This window comes from Parasteatoda tepidariorum, chromosome 7 (assembly GCF_982258835.1).
Source record: "Parasteatoda tepidariorum strain Cologne lab strain chromosome 7, Ptep-v5.0, whole genome shotgun sequence".
Lineage (NCBI taxonomy): Eukaryota > Metazoa > Arthropoda > Arachnida > Araneae > Theridiidae > Parasteatoda > Parasteatoda tepidariorum.
Window position 1 is genome coordinate 94384541 of NC_141761.1, and position 18119 is coordinate 94402659.

General features: G+C 30.3%; 2 protein-coding genes across 3 annotated transcripts in view; both read left to right on the forward strand.

The window, feature by feature from the left end:
* Positions 1 to 12062, forward strand: part of LOC107443149 (photoreceptor-specific nuclear receptor) — a 61001-nt gene extending 48939 nt beyond the window's left edge. For both annotated transcript variants that reach the window (XM_016056922.4, XM_016056932.4), the window contains 4 exons: positions 7905 to 8155; positions 8829 to 9075; positions 10001 to 10106; positions 11436 to 12062. In XM_016056922.4, the coding sequence (XP_015912408.1) occupies positions 7905 to 8155; positions 8829 to 9075; positions 10001 to 10106; positions 11436 to 11568 (737 nt within the window). In that variant the 3' untranslated portion in view covers positions 11569 to 12062. The remainder of the gene's footprint in view (positions 1 to 7904; positions 8156 to 8828; positions 9076 to 10000; positions 10107 to 11435) is intronic.
* A 2580-nt stretch (positions 12063 to 14642) lies between these two features.
* Positions 14643 to 16262, forward strand: LOC147807329 (uncharacterized). Its single transcript, XM_087168684.1, has 2 exons — positions 14643 to 15079; positions 15193 to 16262. The coding sequence occupies exons 1-2, from the start codon at positions 15005 to 15007 to the stop codon at positions 16051 to 16053; spliced, it is 936 nt and encodes a 311-aa protein (XP_087024810.1). The 5' UTR covers positions 14643 to 15004; the 3' UTR covers positions 16054 to 16262.
* The last annotated feature ends 1857 nt before the right edge of the window (positions 16263 to 18119 follow it).

An 18119-nucleotide genomic window follows, 5' to 3' on the forward strand; every position in this document is an offset into this window, starting at 1 on the left:
CTAAAGCGATTAATTTTAAAATACTAAATTAAAAGTATAAGAATTATAATCTTGTTTTATTTACTTCATTGAAAAACTCATCATTTAGATAAGAACAGTTAAGACAAGAAATTAAATAAGCTTTTTTTTTTTTTTTGTAATTGAAAAAAATGTCTATCATAATTATTTTTCGCATATGTTTCTCGAAATTACAAAAATTTTCTAAAAAAATATTTTAAATATCTTAAGGTATAATAAATAACACTCTAATGTTTATCAAATAATGAAAAAAGGGTAAATTAAAAAAAAAACATTGTATGCCCTTTCTTTTATTTGCAGTTTTTTTTTTTTTTTTTTAAATTTCTTTAGTTTTATAAGGGAACACGAAGCGTAACAGCCACTAAGGTTGTGGTTGGGGGACCCTAATGCAATTAACGAACATAAAAACTGAATTTACGCAAGTACATATAAAAGTTAACGAAAGCAGTGCAATAAAAAAGTATTAAAGTCTTAATGAGTGCAGTACCTGTAAAGAAAGATTAGAAAAAGAGGCTTAACTAAGGGGAGAGAGTACATTTTTAATAAATCAAATTGCATTTTCCTGCTCATAAAAAATCCAAGTATAGAAAAGACGAACTAAAAAAACACCTTAATATTCCGAAAATACGATTATAAAAATTAACGGTAGGTAAATTTCAAAAAGAAATGTTTATTAAAGCGCAAGAAGAGCTTTAACTCGCAAAAAAAAACTTGTTTTTTTTCCCTGGATCTTGTATCGGGAAAATTTAATTTCATAAAACAAAGGGAGGAACAGAAAAACGCACAAAGAGAAATATCTTTTTAATATTGAAATACCTTAGGGAGTGTTTTTCTTTTAAATAATTCGATTGCATTGTTTGAAAAAATGTTTTGTGTGAACTATTTGATTGTGGTGGTATTTTCGAATTGAAATAAGAAGTTTTTTGACGCTATATCCGCATCACTAAGTATTGTAATTCGCTAGATTATTTCTTTGCAGGCCATTATTTTTTCGAACGAAAAAAAAACTTAGTTTTTATAAATTTGGTTAATTACATCGGGATTAATTAATTATTTTATTGAAGATAAGTTTATCAATTAAAAAATTAGCTTTCATCGGGAATAAAATTTTTAAACACATTTCTTTTTGCTAAATAAGAAAAGAATTTTTTTTTATTAATTTCAATTAATAGCACTTCAACACAAAAAAAAGGCCTTGAGTAAATAGAAAAATAAATCCGGTATACAGAAAAAAAAAGCCTTTTTTGTTTCATGTTATTGAAAAAATTTTAATACGATTTTTTTTATAAAAACAACTAAAACTTTAAAGAAAAATATTTAGATTCAATGATATTTAGAACAGCTACAAAAACATCGAAACTGTATCTTTTCTTTTTTTTAATTCCTTTCTTTTAAAAAAAATATTAAGAGCCGCTACTGAAAATTCAACTTTATGTTACATTTTGCTTTGATGCTTATAAACTATAAGACTATAAACTACTAAGACTATAAACCACGAAAATTGTAGAAAAATATACAGAAAGTACGACTTATGACAAAAGAGCGAAAAATCATTTCTCATTTAAACTGAGTAAGAGTCGTTAATTTTTATAAAATCCTTTCTCATCTATTTTTTCTAATTGAGTCACACATTCAGATTCATTCATTCATTCTTCTTCTCATTGTTTTTTTCTAATTGAGTTTCTGCAAATTTTAGGTTTAATTTTTACTTCAAGTATAGCTGATTATTTTTCAAATGCAGGCAATTGTTCATTTAGTTATGATTAATATATTGAAATATTCCAGTATAAAACTACTATAAATATATAATTCATTAATTAAATGTTCGTTGTTTCGTAAAAAATATCATTTTTTAAGAAATATCCAACGATGAATGAGAAGCAATCACGGAGGTTGACGAGAGGAGCGTGAAATCACCTATTTAATAAAAATTTAAATTTTATTTAAAGTAAATAGTTTTTAAAACTGAGTTATGTATTAAATTTGAAACGAATTTATTAACGCATAAGTACAGAACAAAATTGTTTTTAATTTCTACCTAATTTTTTTTTTCTTAAATTTCTGAGTCCTTCACTTGGTGAGGTAACTATGATAACATTTTTATTGCTATGATTTTTTTAAGGACAGGCTTTTATAAATTTATGTAAATAAAATAGAAAAGCTATGTTACTGAACCAAAAGTAAAAAATTACTACACTTTCTATGCAGCCGGTTGGTAGGGCACTGGGCCCATGTCACAGAGGGCGTGGGCTCGATCCTCACTAGCCGAAGATGTTGACTGCTGCACGTTAAATCTGTCGAATCGCAAAGTCCTCTATGTTCCCATAACAAATCATACCTCTGGGGGTACTGATACAGGAGTTTCCTTGTCTTCTGAATCAGTTCGAAATTACAAGGTTACGGAGGTGAACATTAGTAGTCGTAAACCCAAAATTGGATCAGCTGTTCAACAACGGTTATATATATTTTCTAGGCAAATTTTCCATATCGTATATATTTTTTAAAATCAACAGTTAACTTCAACAAAGAAACCAAATGTTTTTCAGAACAAATGTTTTCACTAAGATGTTAAATTAAGGAAGGCATTAGACAGCCCATTAAAAGTTTCAATATTTGTTTTTTCATTTATTCCACTCAGATCCGAGTTTTAAATAGTGACAGAAAATGTGATTTTTACTTTAATATATGTAGCTTAGAAGAAACTTAACTTAATGCGAAATTGTTTTTAAAAATCAACAGTTAATTTCAATATAAAAACTAGATGTTTTTCAGAATAAATGTTTTCCCTGACATATTAAGAAAGGAATTAGACAGCCCATTAAAAGTTTCGATATTTATTTTTTAATTTATTCTTTTGAGACCCAAGATTTAAATAATGACAGAAAAATTATTTTAATTTTCTTAAAAAATATATAAACCTTACAAGAAACTAAACTCATAAATGCGAAAAAAATTTTTAAAAATCGTCGGATAATTACAATATAGAAAAAAAACTGATGTTTTTCAGAGTAAATGTTTTCACTAAGATGTTAAGGAAGGGATTAGACAACCATTAATAAATGTTTCAATGCTTATTTTTTAATTTATTCCATTGGGATCCAAGCTATAAATTATGACAGAAAATGTGATTTTTACTTAAAAATATATAGCTTAAAAGAAACTAAACTCAAAATGCGATTAAAAATTTTTTTCGAAAATCGACAGTTAAATTTATTATAAAAACTAGACGCTTTTCAGAATAAATGTTTTCACTAAAATGATAAGGAAGTTATTAGACAGTCCATTAAATGCTTCAATGTTTATTATTTCATTTCTTCCATTGAGCTTCAAATAATGGCAGAAAATGTGATTTTTACCTAAAAATATGTAGTTTAAAAGAAACTAAACTCATAAATGCTCTAAAAAAGTTTTTTTTAGTTTTATATTTCAATCAAAATATTATTTTTTAATTTTTTTGATTATTACATTAAAAATAATAACTTTTGATTTTTGGCCTTTTTTTACATATTGTAGATTTTTTTTACAGTTTATTTCCTAACATTTTCGCTAGGAAATAAATCCATTAGATTCTTAATAAGATAAAGAAGTACCTCTAATAAGGGACATTTCCAAATAAGGTACGCTATCTGTTTAAAGGAGAATTATAATGAACCTGATCCGCTTGTACCGGAGCCTTTACCACTTGATAAGGTACTCTCTATTTAAGGGATATTCTCTGTTAAAAAATGTTTCAGAAAATAATATGGAGATGGAGAAATACAAGATAAAAATTTAAATATACTTGATTAACATGTTTATCTCTTTCTTTTGATACCTGTTGCTCTAGAGTACAGGAGAGGAGAATAGTACATTAGGAAAAAACAGTAAGCTGAAGAACAATCAAAAGGAATTTCGCTTTCAGAAATTTTTTATTAATCATGGAAGGGCATTACGACCCAAGAGCTGTTTTGATGATGTGGATGATTTCAGTACAGAAGTAGACATAAATAAACGCCCGGAAATAGAACGAAAAAATGTCCCTAATCTCAATACTAGCTTATTGTTGATAATCCGTCGGGGTTATATTTTTGAACATTTGATTTTGTTTTTAAAAAAAACATGTAAGGAAACAGGAATAAAAACTGAATTTTTTTACGCTTCATAAAGCATTTATTCTATTATTTGATCATGGTAAATATTGAAGTAATATCATTTAAGATAAATCAGACTTTTATTTTTTTTAAATAAAAGAGACATGATTACCGAATTTTCAAAGAAATAGCTAATTTGGATACTTGATTTCGATAAAATGTTTATTCCTGGTTTGTGGTATTATTGCGTTCATAGCACAGCCAAATTGCTATAGAGTAGACCGGATATAATATCCCGGAAGTTTAGCTGAGGGAAAAAGGTAACAGGAATCAATGAGATAAATCACTGGACTATCCTTTGATAATGATGAGTTGTTAATTCAAAAGAACATTCCAAAGTGTATAGAAAATATTTATTTTACCATTTTCAGTTCTTGCTTGAGCTGTGATGATGGATGGATTAGTGTAGTTATATGCATGGTGTCAGTTTTATATGCAATGTATCATTGTTTTGAATAGAAAAAAAATAATATTACAAGAAAAAGTTGACGCAAATAATCTAATAGAAATTGGAAAACTTAATTTAAGAGATTTAAGAAAGAAATTCGGAATAAATAAAAAATAAGCAAGAAATGGGCCAAACGATAGAAAAGGAATAAAAAAAATATGGATTACTAATTAAATACCATTCTTAAAAAACAGAAATATGAAATATTGATTTGTAGTATTTAATAGTTCTGTTAGAACAAGACATTAATGCAGGAAAAGACAAAAGAAGTTTCGGCGAACCGGAGGCTACAAGTCAAAAAATCAAATAGTTGGTCAGACATATTTAAGCATAGGCTAACATTATTTGTATGACTATTTGTGGTGAGCAGTTATACATAAGAAAGTTAACTGTAAAATATTAATCTAAATTTTGAATTAAATTACGTAAAGAATAAGGGAAAAAACGTCTAGTCCCGGGAGTCTTTTATTGGAAGGTACTATTGTATTTATTTGCCATAAAATTTTGCACAAGTTTGCTTGAATCAAATTTCTTACCGTTGGTAACAATTTTCTTTGTAATTAAAAATTCAGACCTACTTGAGTAAAAGAAATTTTATTTTTACATAAACAATCGCTTGTTGTTGTCTCTAATGACACTTGGAAAAATCCAGTTCGTCAGCAATTAACCTTGCGAATTAATCCGGAATGTGCTCCTTTCGTTCAGAACCCCACGGATAGATGGCAGCATCACTTACTCATGAGGCCACTTTTTCAATTTGGACATGGATCTGAAGAGGGAGAGAATTTTCTCCATATCCTTGTACTGCTCAGCGACCAACTACAGGACTTCCGATTCCACAAATTTTGTGAGCGCGTATATCGCATGTAGTCGGTGGGTTTTAGTGGAGTCGGAGGATCGAACCCGTGCCTGCGGACCGGAGTTCAATTCTCTAACCACAGGACTACCACGGCAAACGATCACTTTGTAAAGGCATACAAACAGAAAAAAAACATAAGATGTTACTTTTTAAGCGATTAAATTATACCGAATAATGTTCACTATATTGGACGCTGGGTTTTAGGAAGTTAAATAGAAATACAACTTAGTTTTAAATGATTGGCAAATAATTAACAATGCATAGTGAAAAATATAAATCATCTACAAGAATATGGTTTGAAAGATAACACCAGACTTCAGTTATAAAACTATAGTTTTACAGTTGTGTCATATACAGTCATGTCACATCCGTCCTCGCTCACACAGGGTGAGATGGGTCATTTTCCTTGCTATTTCAGTGTATTTTTAAAATTAATTAATATTTTAACAATGATTGAATTATTATTTTTCAAACGTGCTAAAATAGTTTAAAAAATGATTCTAAGATTTATAAAATTGCGCTTGTAAAAGAAATAATTTAAAAATGTAATCGAAAAAAAAAATGGACAATAACGTCTTAATCTTCCTCATCATGAGTTACTATTATCATAAGACAGATAAAATGTTATTACTAACATGCTTTAAGGATTGAAACATTTGCAAACGCGATTGTGGAAATCTTTTATTATTATTATTAGCCATTAATTGTAAAATAACTGAATTCAGACTTTTTAATTCACTTTTTTTAAACTGTTCAACAAATAAATTAACTACTTAATTTTTGCCATATTTCTAATTTAAAAAAAAGTAGTATTTTTCAACTGAGCAAGTTATTCTCCCGTTCCATTTCCGAAATTGATTAAATTTGGCACCCTTGTCCGTAGACCTGCCAAACTAAGGGCTTTTAAATTTTAGACTAAGTCATTAAAAACTGCAGCAGTACTAGAGGTCTAATTGAAATTGACTGTCCCTGCGAGTACAAACCTTCATACTTTGAGACAAATATTTTCTTTTCGGGTATGATCTCATGTAGGTACTTGAACTGAGTATCCCAAAAATAACCGATTATTTGAAAAATCAATTCAAGAATAACGGAATAAGAATCCTGTTTACAAACTGATAGGAAAACGTTAAGATTAAATGTAAGCATGAACAAATTTGTGACAAATATATGGTAATAGATACCGAATGTTTTGAAAATTACCTGCGATTTCAAAAACTAATAAAGGTAAAATGAAAAGAGAGAGAGATGTGTTCGGTTTGCTGCTGTTTTCACCAGGAAGTTTGATATTTTCTCTTAATCAAGTTATTTAAAATTGGTCACAAAGTTTGTCAGAGATGTTAAGAATCCTGTTTACAAACTGATAGGAAAACGTTAAGATTAAATGTAAGCATGAACAAATTTGTGACAAATATATGGTAATAGATACCGAATGTTTTGAAAATTACCTGCGATTTCAAAAACTAATAAAGGTAAAATGAAAAGAGAGAGAGAGATGTGTTCGGTTTGCTGCTGTTTTCACCAGGAAGTTTGATATTTTCTCTTAATCAAGTTATTTAAAATTGGTCACAAAGTTTGTCAAGAGATGGAAGATGTCAAGAGAATTGTTTTTTAAGGTAACTAATATTTGCAGCAATAATGGGACTCAGACAGGGGACAAGATTAAAACAAGCGCACGCATTTATTGCAGTTAGAATGATCTAAAATTCAAGAGAAAATATTTTTCCAGTGTGCAGCACCATCTATCGAGGACCCTTGTACCTAAACTTGAAAATGATAATTAAACAATTCTTGAACAGAAAGCAACAAACTGCAATTTCCAATATTTTTTCGTTCATCTATAATTAATTTTGCAAATCTTTATTCACTTTTAGAAAACAAATTAAGTCAATCTTGTAATGTAAAAATTTTATTTAAATTAATCCATTTTTCTTTACTTTTTAAAGTGACAACAGCATGTTATAATTTATAAAAACACAAAATTCTGAAAAGTTTATTATTATAACCTATAATTCAATGACTAAAAAACAATTCCGAATTTTTTTAAAAGAAAAATGAGTGAAATAAACAATTTATAGGCAAGAAACTGATTGATACAAAAAAAAAAATTATTATAAAAATTAACCTTTTTGTAAATCGAATCTCTTAGCTGTAACTAGCGAACTCATAATATGTGAATCACGTATCCAACTAAAAATATATTGAGAAAGGGCAAAGAGCGCGCTTGCTTTCAATATTTATTTTGCTAAATCTATAAATAAAACAGTTTTTAACACGAAAAATATTTTTCGCAAGTCTCCCCGGTGTATTAACAATCTCAAGTTGAATTTCTCAAATTCCCTCAAATCGCATTTATTTGGTTCAACATAAATCGATACTTATCTTTAATATGCTAATTGCAGAATTCGGAAGTTTTAGGAAGGAAGACTAAATAACTTATTATTTTCAGCCCTTGATGGACACATGGCAGATATGACCAGAGAAGAGATGATGGAACAAAGGCAAGGGATTACAATGGTTGGGCACAGCGGACCAGCGGTCAACTATTCCGGAGTAAGTCCGCAAGATGTGGGTCCTGTTTTTAGTTGTCCACCACCTGGCCAAGAAACAATATATGAGACGTCAGCAAGGCTGCTTTTTATGGCTGTGAAATGGGCCAAAAATCTACCTTCGTTTGCAAATCTACCATTCAGAGATCAGGTAAGATACAAATGCGACGCTAATGAAAGTTGATGAGAAAAAGTATAAAATACATAATTTCAAGTTGTGACAGCGCCACGCTGCTGATGTCACAATTGAAAGAATATTTGAAGAAAAAATTTTAAACTGAAATAAAACAAAATAAGTTATTACATCATAAGAGAACTGAAGGGATTACCACGATAGAAGAAAACAGAAAAATAATAACAGTAAATGAAATACATAAGTAATACCTGGGGAATACAGAAGTCGAAAAGTTTGTAACAGGAAATATATAATAAAGATAAGAAAGAAAAAACACTAAAACGACATTAAAGTAGTGGCACTGACATACATGGCAGCTTCGTTAGGGAGGACACAGTGGTAATTTACCAACAACCGCAGAAACTGCTCCCGCACTGACTGCATGGTAATGCTTCTACTTTAATTCTTTTTAGTGCTTTTCCTTTTTGATCTTAAGGATATTATTTTCTGTTTTTTCGGATTCTCCTGTTGTGGTATTCCTTTCAGTTCTCTTATGAGGTAAAAACTTACTTTATTTCACTTTAAAAAAAAATTTCTTTTGTTTTACTTTGTTTTTTTTCTTCTTCTTAATTCATTTCATTTCATAAGGTTCATTTAAATCAATGCTGGTTTTTCTTTTAAATTTAGTCAATAGATACTTTATTTTTAGGTCATCCTGTTGGAAGAATCGTGGGCAGAATTGTTTCTGCTATGTGCAATTCAATGGTGCATGCCTATGGAATCCAGTAATCTTTTCACACCAACAGAGCATTTAAATGCTGGACTTCCCAACGGTAAAGCAGCTCTGACTTTAGCTGACGTACGGACATTGCAGGAAGCATTGGCCAGGTTCAAATCTGTAGGTGTGGACCCTGCCGAATTCGCATGCCTCAAAGCTATTGCTCTTTTTAAAGCTGGTAAGTTTTCTTTAAGAAAAAAAAAATAAAGCAAAAGCTTCATACCTTTTCTTTTAAAAAAAAGTGTTAAAATATCTGTGCAGTATTCTTCAACTTAAACCATTAACAAAACTAAACATTTGGTATGGTTATCTATTTGTAGATACAACTGCAGAACTAATTTTTTGTTGCATTTACACAAATATGTACTGTCTGGCCTAATTCGGGTGTGGGGTTTTCAATTCTGAAATTAGTTTTGCGCCTAAAACTGTTGATTTTTTTAAAATGACATTTGTAGTCTATTTTTAAACTTGTACATGTCGGCAAAAAATAGACTACAAATGTCATTTAAAAAAAATGTAGTTTGGAAAGAGAAACAGACTGTACATTTAAAAACAGGCAAACAAAAGTATCTAAGATATATTGAAAGATCTCAGCATTAGAAAATAAAATTGCTCCCCTCAGTGTAAATCATTTTCAGGGCTAGAAAAAGAAATTCTGAAACTTCACTTAACAAAATTTTAGGACTTTCAAGAAGGATTTAGTACATTTTTATATCATTTAAATACCATAGATTTTGATAAAATGGTATTCATTTCAGTTAACTTAACATCATAAGAAATCCAAACACAAAATTAAATTTTGATTAATACCCGAGAAGCATCCAAAATTATTTGAGGGTAAAATATTTACTTGCACTTTATCCAGACCTGAAAGTATTGTTCAGCGTCAGTAGAATTTATATTTTAGTTTTATTATGTATTTTATTCATAATTAATTATTGATTTTATGAGAAATGTCCAAATTTTATGAACATTAAGGCAAAAGTTAAAATCTAGGTGCTTTAGACATTTTAGGACAACTCTGAGCCCAGACACTATTTTATATTAAAATTTCATAAAGTTCTTATTATAAAATTGTACATAAATATTAATGTTGTTTTTAGACGCTCGGGGTTTAAAGGATGCCCACCAAGTGGAGGGTTTACAAGATCAAGCCCAGCTGATGCTACAGCAACATGTAAAGACTCAACATCCAACTCATCCATTTCGGTAAATAATAACAATTTTGCATATTTTTAAAATCATTTTTGAGACTATTTTTTTTAAAGATTAACTTGCTGACATCACATATAAGAAAATTTAATGTACATTAAACGATGCCCTCATCATAAACAGGGTGACTCATAATCACAGCCTTAAATGTATATTTTTAAAAGCCTCGTGAAAATGAAGTATAAAAATTACACATATTGTTAAAACTAGGACCCGAAATCGGAATTCAAGCTAAGAAAAAAAAACTTTTAAAATCTAACAATTAATGATAACAGTATGCAAAACATCAAATGCCAAATTAAGAGGCATGGTGGGCCAAGGAATAGAGCACTTGCCTCCCAATGAGGTGCCCCAGGTTCGAATTCCAGCGGTGGCTGGTTGATACAAATTCTGTTCCCGGCTCGCACCAACCACAATGCTGACGTCAAACATCCTAAGTGATGGAGGGATAATGGGTAAGAATCCCCTTGGCGTTAGGTTAGATGAGGGACGTTTGAGAGGTTTTCCTCTCCATCTAACGTAAATGTGGGTTAGTTCTATCAAAAATTTCTCCTCAAAGGCAAATTTCTCCCAATACTTGATCTAGGAGTTCCCATGTCTTCTGGATTGGGTTCAAAATTATGACGCAACAGAGTTGAACAATGGTAGAGTAAACTGAAAATTGAGACGTTTGTTCCAACGACTGTTATAAAATAAAATGCCAAATAAAGAGACGTGGTTTCTCAGATGACAGAGCGCTAACCTCCTAATGAGATGACTCATGTTTGAATACCAGCGGTGGCTCACCCCGACCACAGTGCTGATGTAAAATATCCTAAGAGGTAGACGGATCATGTGTTAGAGTCCCCTTGCCGTCAGATTAACAGGTTGCCTCTTCATGTAAAGCAAATGTGGGTTAGTTTAATCAAAAAGTTCTCTATGATGACAAATTTCTCCCAATACTTGATCCAGGAGTTCCCTTGTCTTCTGCTTTAGATTCAAAATTATAAGGCTACAGCGTTAAACACTGGTTATCGTAAACTCAAAATTGAGTCGAGGGTTATAAAAAAATACCATATGAAACTTTGAGGAGTTTCGAATAATCTTCTTTAAACTCTTCTCCGTGTCCTTCGACAATCAAACAGGTTTTGATGTTTTTTACTTCCCCTTCCTTATGTGGCATTTGAAGCCACATTTTTTTTTTTGCTGAACAAACATAATTTTCTTTCTGTTTTGTCCAGTACATAATATGTTACCAGGCTTTATAAACACCTCATGAAATTTAATATCCACCCTGTTCAGCTCATTTCATTGTGATTCATACTTAATAAAACATTCATTTTTCAGATTTGGTCGTCTGCTATTGATGCTACCATCTCTACGCTACGTGCCATCAGAGCGCATCGAAAGTATGTTTTTTCATCGAACCATTGGAAATACATCAATGGAAAAACTTCTGTGCGACATGTTCAAGTGTTGAAAGAATATACAGTTTCGAACTTATTGCATTCACTAGAACGCACAATACAATGAATTTGTAGTTCAGTTCGATTCAGATAGCTTTATTTCTTCTTCTAGTGATTCTTTATTCTTCGCCAAGATTTATTATAAAGAGATTACTTCTCTTATGAATAGCAGTTAATACATTTTTGGACTTCATACATAATCAAATTTCTTAATTTTCTTTTCCAGACTCTTGATAATAAATGCCTCTAAATATCACTGCGTAAGTGCAGCAGTTCCCAAATGGTGTTCTGTGAGTTGGGAATTTTTTTTTTTAACCGGTAATGATTTTTTGAAACCTGTAATATGTTTGTATCTAATCACTAATCCAATATTTATTTAATATTAAGGTTATTTTTATGAAAATATTTACATAAAATTGCAATAAAATAGAAAAATTAAAAAACTAAATTTTTTTTCCAATAACTATACATTGAATAAATTACTAAACGATACTAAAAGAAAACAAAATTTTTTTTAAATTAATATTTAAATAAAATTAAATTAAATTTAGAATAAAGAATTATTTTTCTTTGATAACCTTCCTCACAATTCATAAGTTTTTTTTTTAAATCAGCATTTCTTAAACAGCAAAGCTACTAGACTTATGCAAGAAAACACATAGCCTCTGCGGAATTTCGATTCAACTGCATAACATAAAACCAATTTTGAGACTTGATGAAACAATGAAAAATTTAATTCACATAGCCTTTGCTGACTTGCAGTTTAACTGTATAACATAAAACCTAATTTTGAAACTTGATGAAAGAATTCCTTTCACTTTAAATGTTTCTGAACTAATTTGAATTCTTTTTCCTTTTGCTTATTTACACCTACTAATGAACGTTTTTCAAAAGTCAGGGTTCCAACAAAAGAAGGTTGATCGTTTAAAGTTTCAAGGCTGAAAAAAAATTGGGAAAAACTGGTTGAGAGCATAACGTTCTTGTTCATTACACTGAAATTCAATTGATTCTTGGTTTACAGAAGAAGAAAAAAAAATCAGTACTTTAAAGAAAAACATTATCATTTAAACAAATGTTCGTGTCTATACTTCCACAACCACCACAATATAATTCTATCTACGTTCCGTATTTCAAATTATAGGAGCTATTGGATTTTTAGGATGTAAAACATTTTTACAACAGTTAAAACAATTGTAAATATAATAATTTAAGCAGCACATAAATTTCTTCAAAGAGTTTTAAAAAAAGACTTGTTATTTTGCAATATTCATGAATGTAATATTTTTAATTGTGAATGCTTCACAATTCAATTGTACTTCGATTTAATTCTAGTCAGTATCAACAAGTTATTGATGTAAATATACTTACGTTGTTGAATTGAAATGTATAAATTATTGTAAATTATTCAGCTAAATAAAACGAAACTAGCAAATAATTTTATTTGTATTATTTCTTTTTTGGACTATCACTCACTCACTTTAACTTAAATTAACTCCTTGACTCACTCAGAATGGACACTTGTGTCGCTTTATATATATACATATATATATTCAGGCGCTCTAATTGCAAGCAAAAATATATTTCAGTATTCCTTAAATATGAAAAACAGTCTAATATTTTCGAAAAAAAATCTGTTGTTATATTATCAGAATTATAATTGTACTGAAATATAAATTAAAAAAAAGTAGCTTGAAACTTTTTTTCATTCAATAATTAATTTTGTAAATTAAAGAAATTGCAATAATGAATAATTGTTGTAAGCCGTGTTGACGCAATAGTCCGGCGGTCTAGGACAAGGATGAGCTGCATCAGGTCTAGTCTTAACAGACTACAAAGACTGGTCTGCACAGCCCTGTTAAGCTGTCTCAGTACCACTGCCACAGCTGCTCTCGAGAGCTTACTTGAGTTTCTCCTGTTGAATCTACGCATTGAAGTTGAAGAAACTGGTATTAAGCGTCTTACATACATTGGCTTACGGAAGGAATATTCCAAACACTAGACATGGAGTCACCTTGTTTCGCAAGTGTTAGATATTTCCTCTTTTATTATGCCTAGTGATTGTATGTCACTAAGATTTGCTTTTCACAAGCCCTTCAAGATCCATTTTCCTACTAGGCTTAATTCTCATTGGTAGCTTAAAGGCGGCACTACAGCGTACAGCGGGGGGTCCCTATTCCTGACGTCATCACGGAAAGTCAAGGGGTGCTTATTTCTGCCCGTCTACAACCGGAAGTTGTTTATTTCTGCCCGTCTATAACCGGAAGTTGCTTATTTCTGCCCTCGTATAAACCGGAAGTTGCTTATTTCTGCCCGTATACTTATTTCTGCCCGCCTGTAGTTTTGATTTTAGTTTCGGTTTCTGTTTATTATTTAATTTATTAGCTTTTTGAGGGTGGCAACACTTATTATTTTTAATATTAGTTTTTAAGGATGGCAACACTTAGAAACTTTGTTATTTGGGGAGATATTGTATATTATGAAGTTATGATGTCATCTCTTATTACGTAACACATAAATGATATCATACTTTTACTCTAGTGGCGCCATCTATGTGAGAATTTTAGAAATAAAATAACTTTAAATCTATTTTAATATTTAAATCTGCTTTAATATTATTTATTAAATATAATTAAGGCTGAGGATCGAACTCACGCCATCAAAAAGCCTTCGTGGGTCAGTAGTTGGATATCATAACCACTGACCCACGAATGCTTGGTTAGATATGTGTTAATAAGTTAAACTTTTGTATTCTGAACACGTGTATAAATGAAAATGATTTGATAACGATATCATCCTACAGTTTCATCGATATATTTTTCACTTAACCTTTTGACAGTTATTAAATAATTATTTCTGCCCCTCTTAATGTTATTATAACTTTCTCTTGATGGCAACGGTACTGTTCATACACGTGTTAATTATAACATAATAAATACATGATATCATATTTTAACGCTAGTGGCGCCATCTGTGTGGGAATGCTAGAAATAAAATACTCTAAATCTATTTTATTATTTAATTTAAATATAATTAATGCTGAGGATTGAACTCATCATGTGGTGATAACGAACTGACATCACTGCTGATTACGATAAGGGTTTCCTGCTCTGGCACGATTTATCAAGCGTTATCTCGGATACATGACGTATGTATGTTTCAGAAACAGGATCTCACCGATAGGGAACGTTCAATACTTGTTAAACAAGTGACGTTTTCCCCTTTGCTTCACTTCAATTCATGTTAAACCTGTATACTATTTAGTGATTGGACATCAAAATTTTATTTTATAGTGTTGGCAACCAAACTCCATGTGTTAGTATTTAGTTTGAACCAGTTATTATTTCAGACATTGCTTTGAGGAGTGTACATTCGATTTTCGTTATTGATTACCATAACTTTTACAAAGGACTTTTTCCAAGAACGAGATATTATAACTGAATTTAACTTATTATGGATAAAAGAAAATGCGATCAAGAAGTTTCTGAACAAGAAGTTTGCAAAAAATCCCGAACGGATAATTCAAAAGTAAGTTGATTTTTTTTAAATAAAATGTATTTTGTCTGCATTGTTGATTATTAGAGTATGTCATCCCTTATTTGTCACCTGCTTCGTGTTTCTCATTTTCTTTTTATTTTCAGGTGAATGGTGTCCTTGATGAAGGCAACATGCCAGACAATGTCTTTGCCCTTGGAGATAATGTGTTTATAATAGTCAGCAGCTTTAACAAAAGTGTTGTCGTGCATTTGAGACGATACAACAAGTACGGAGGAAAGTATTACCCCACAAAACAGGGAGTTACTTTGAAACCTGATTGGATTGAGTACCTGATGGGAATAGCTTCAGTTCCTAAATCAAAACGTGAGCTAAAGTGTGCATACATTCCTGAAGGACAATTAAGGATTACAAGTGATAATTTCGTTGATTTTCATTTCGAACGTTACATTTATGACCTTGATCGAAAGATCACAATTAGGAAAATAACTATAACATTTTCTCATTGGATCGAAATGATTTCGAATTATGATGGCATTTCTTCTTGTGTACTGGATTACGTATTTCAAGTTATGGACTTTGCAAAGGCTTATACGCAATTTTGTGAAATGCCAATTGACCAAACTTTACCTCCCTCATTGGACGTTAGTCATGGTCAGGAATTTGCCTCAAAAATTTTACGAAACACATTGTGCGAAATTTTGAAGGAAGGTGGATTGAAACAACCAGTTACGATAGCTGAGGAATTGTGGGCAAACAAAGAAAGTACATTCAATTCCCTCGCACTATCTATCGATGTTATGGATTTAGCAAAGAGGTTTTACGATAACTTATTTGTTAACCAAAAACTTTTACTATTTAAGCCCGTTTCTTATGTGACCAGTGAGTTTTTGAAAAACATTAATTTAGTAAGTGTATTGAGTGATGCAAAGTCTGTTCTTTGTCCTCCTTATACCTATGAATACTTTGAAGACAACGAACATGTTTTCAAATCTATGGATGTGTAACAATATTGTACCAGAGTATATATATATATATATGTATATAATTTATTTATTTATTTATTTTTGCATTCTATTAGAATTAATAAAAAACATTGTTTAAATTTAACTAAACTTGTTTTCTGTTTACTTTTGCATAAATAGTATAATAGTGTATTTATTTCAGATATCAATTGGATTTTTTTTTCTATTTAAGCTGCTAGACATTTTTTCTTTTTCAGCTGACTGGGTATTTCTTTTATCAGAATGTTTATCTTTATTATCGTTATTTTTGAAATATTCATGTTAGATAAGAATTTTAAAAAGTTAAATGAAATGTTTCTTGATTACCAGTATTTTTAAAATATATATTTTGTAAGAGTTAGATTCAGTTGTAATTTTTTAAAAATTCTTAAAACTTATCAAGTAACAAAATTACAGCAGAATTTTATTGATTTTGATTTAATTTTAATATACAATGAATCGTTTACTTTCATCTGTTTATACGAAACCTGGACATCCAGGAAGTTTTGGAGGTGTAAATGCTATTTATAATTCCGTGAAAGGTAAGGTGAAGAAAAGCGACGTTAAGAAATGGTTGGAGACTAAAGATTCTTATACTTTACACAAACCTGTAAGGCATAAATTTAAACGTAATAGAGTGATTGTTGGAGGTATAGATGAACAATTTCAAATTGATTTAGTTGACATGCAATCTTTAGCAAAATTTAATAATGGATATAAATATTTGTTAACTTGTATAGATTGTTTCTCAAAGTATGCTTGGGCTATTCCTATTAAAGACAAATCAGCCAAAAATGTATTGCCAGCTTTAAAAACTATTTTTAGAGAAAGAAAACCTGTGAAACTGCAATCAGATAAAGGAACAGAATTTACTAATAAACTTATACAGCAGTATCTTAAAAATTTAGGAGTTCATTTTTTTACAACGAATAATGAAACTAAAGCAAGTATTGTTGAGAGATTTAATCGCACTTTAAAAACGAAGATGTGGAAATACTTTACAGAATTCAACACGAAAAAATACATTGATGTCCTTTCTAAATTAATCCATAGTTATAATCATACAAAGCATAGAAGTATAAAAATGGAACCAGCCTCAGTAAATATCGATAATCAGAAACAAGTTTGGAATAATTTATATAGCGACAATGTGAATATTGATAACCCTGTTTTTCAAGTAGGTGACACTGTTCGCATTAGTAAATCAAAACTTACATTTGAGAAAGGATATGAAAATAATTGGACTCGAGAATTATTTGTCATAGATAAAATAGTTCATCGAAATCCTGTTGTGTATAAATTAAAAGATTTAAAGAATGAAGCAATAGAAGGTACTTTTTATGAAGAAGAATTACAAAAAGTAGTCAACTCGGGCTATTATCCCGTAGAAAAAGTTATCAAAAAGAGAAAGAAAGGAGGAAGCACGGAATATTTTGTTAAATTTCTAGGTTATCCTGAAAAGTTTAATGCCTGGGTGAGTGATATTCAAAAAGTATAAATAGTGAAACTTAACCTATGAAGACTCATTCTCAAAAATGTCTTTCTATGTGACGTTACCCTCTGATAGCTCCATGTAGTTTTTTCCTAACAACAAAATTTCCCATTTTAAGACGCAGTTACCGATACCAGTTAATCTAAAAGGGGAATGGGAAGTAGGCCTATCTGAAATCATCTATCCGCATTCTTGGCTGAACGTAAATGAAAGTAACAATTATTTTCATTACAAGATAAGTAACGGTAATATCATATCGAGTGTGAGGCAAACAATTGATGTGGGGTGTTACGAATCAATGTTCGATATTGTATCAGCTATACAACTTGCTTTACCTAAAAATCCTAGTCGATTTACAATAAATTACAATAAAGCTACGAAACGAGTTAAAATTAACGCCGTTCAAGGTTGCAGTCTTCATTTAGAAAAGTTAGGTGAATTGTTAGGATTCCAACCTGATGCAGTCATTACGGGTAACCGGAAAAGCGAATTTGTGGCTGACGCGTGGTCTAATTTTTCCGTTTTTTACGTCTATTCAGATTTAATTTCACCACAAATTGTCGGAGATACGCAAGCT

Bases quoted from the DNA above. Each gene is read 5' to 3' on its own strand.
- LOC147807329 (XM_087168684.1), top strand. From the start codon at position 15,005: ATGGATAAAAGAAAATGCGATCAAGAAGTTTCTGAACAAGAAGTTTGC. The intron at 15,080-15,192 runs GTAAGTTGATTT...TTTTATTTTCAG, and splicing joins CCCGAACGGATAATTCAAAA to GTGAATGGTGTCCTTGATGA.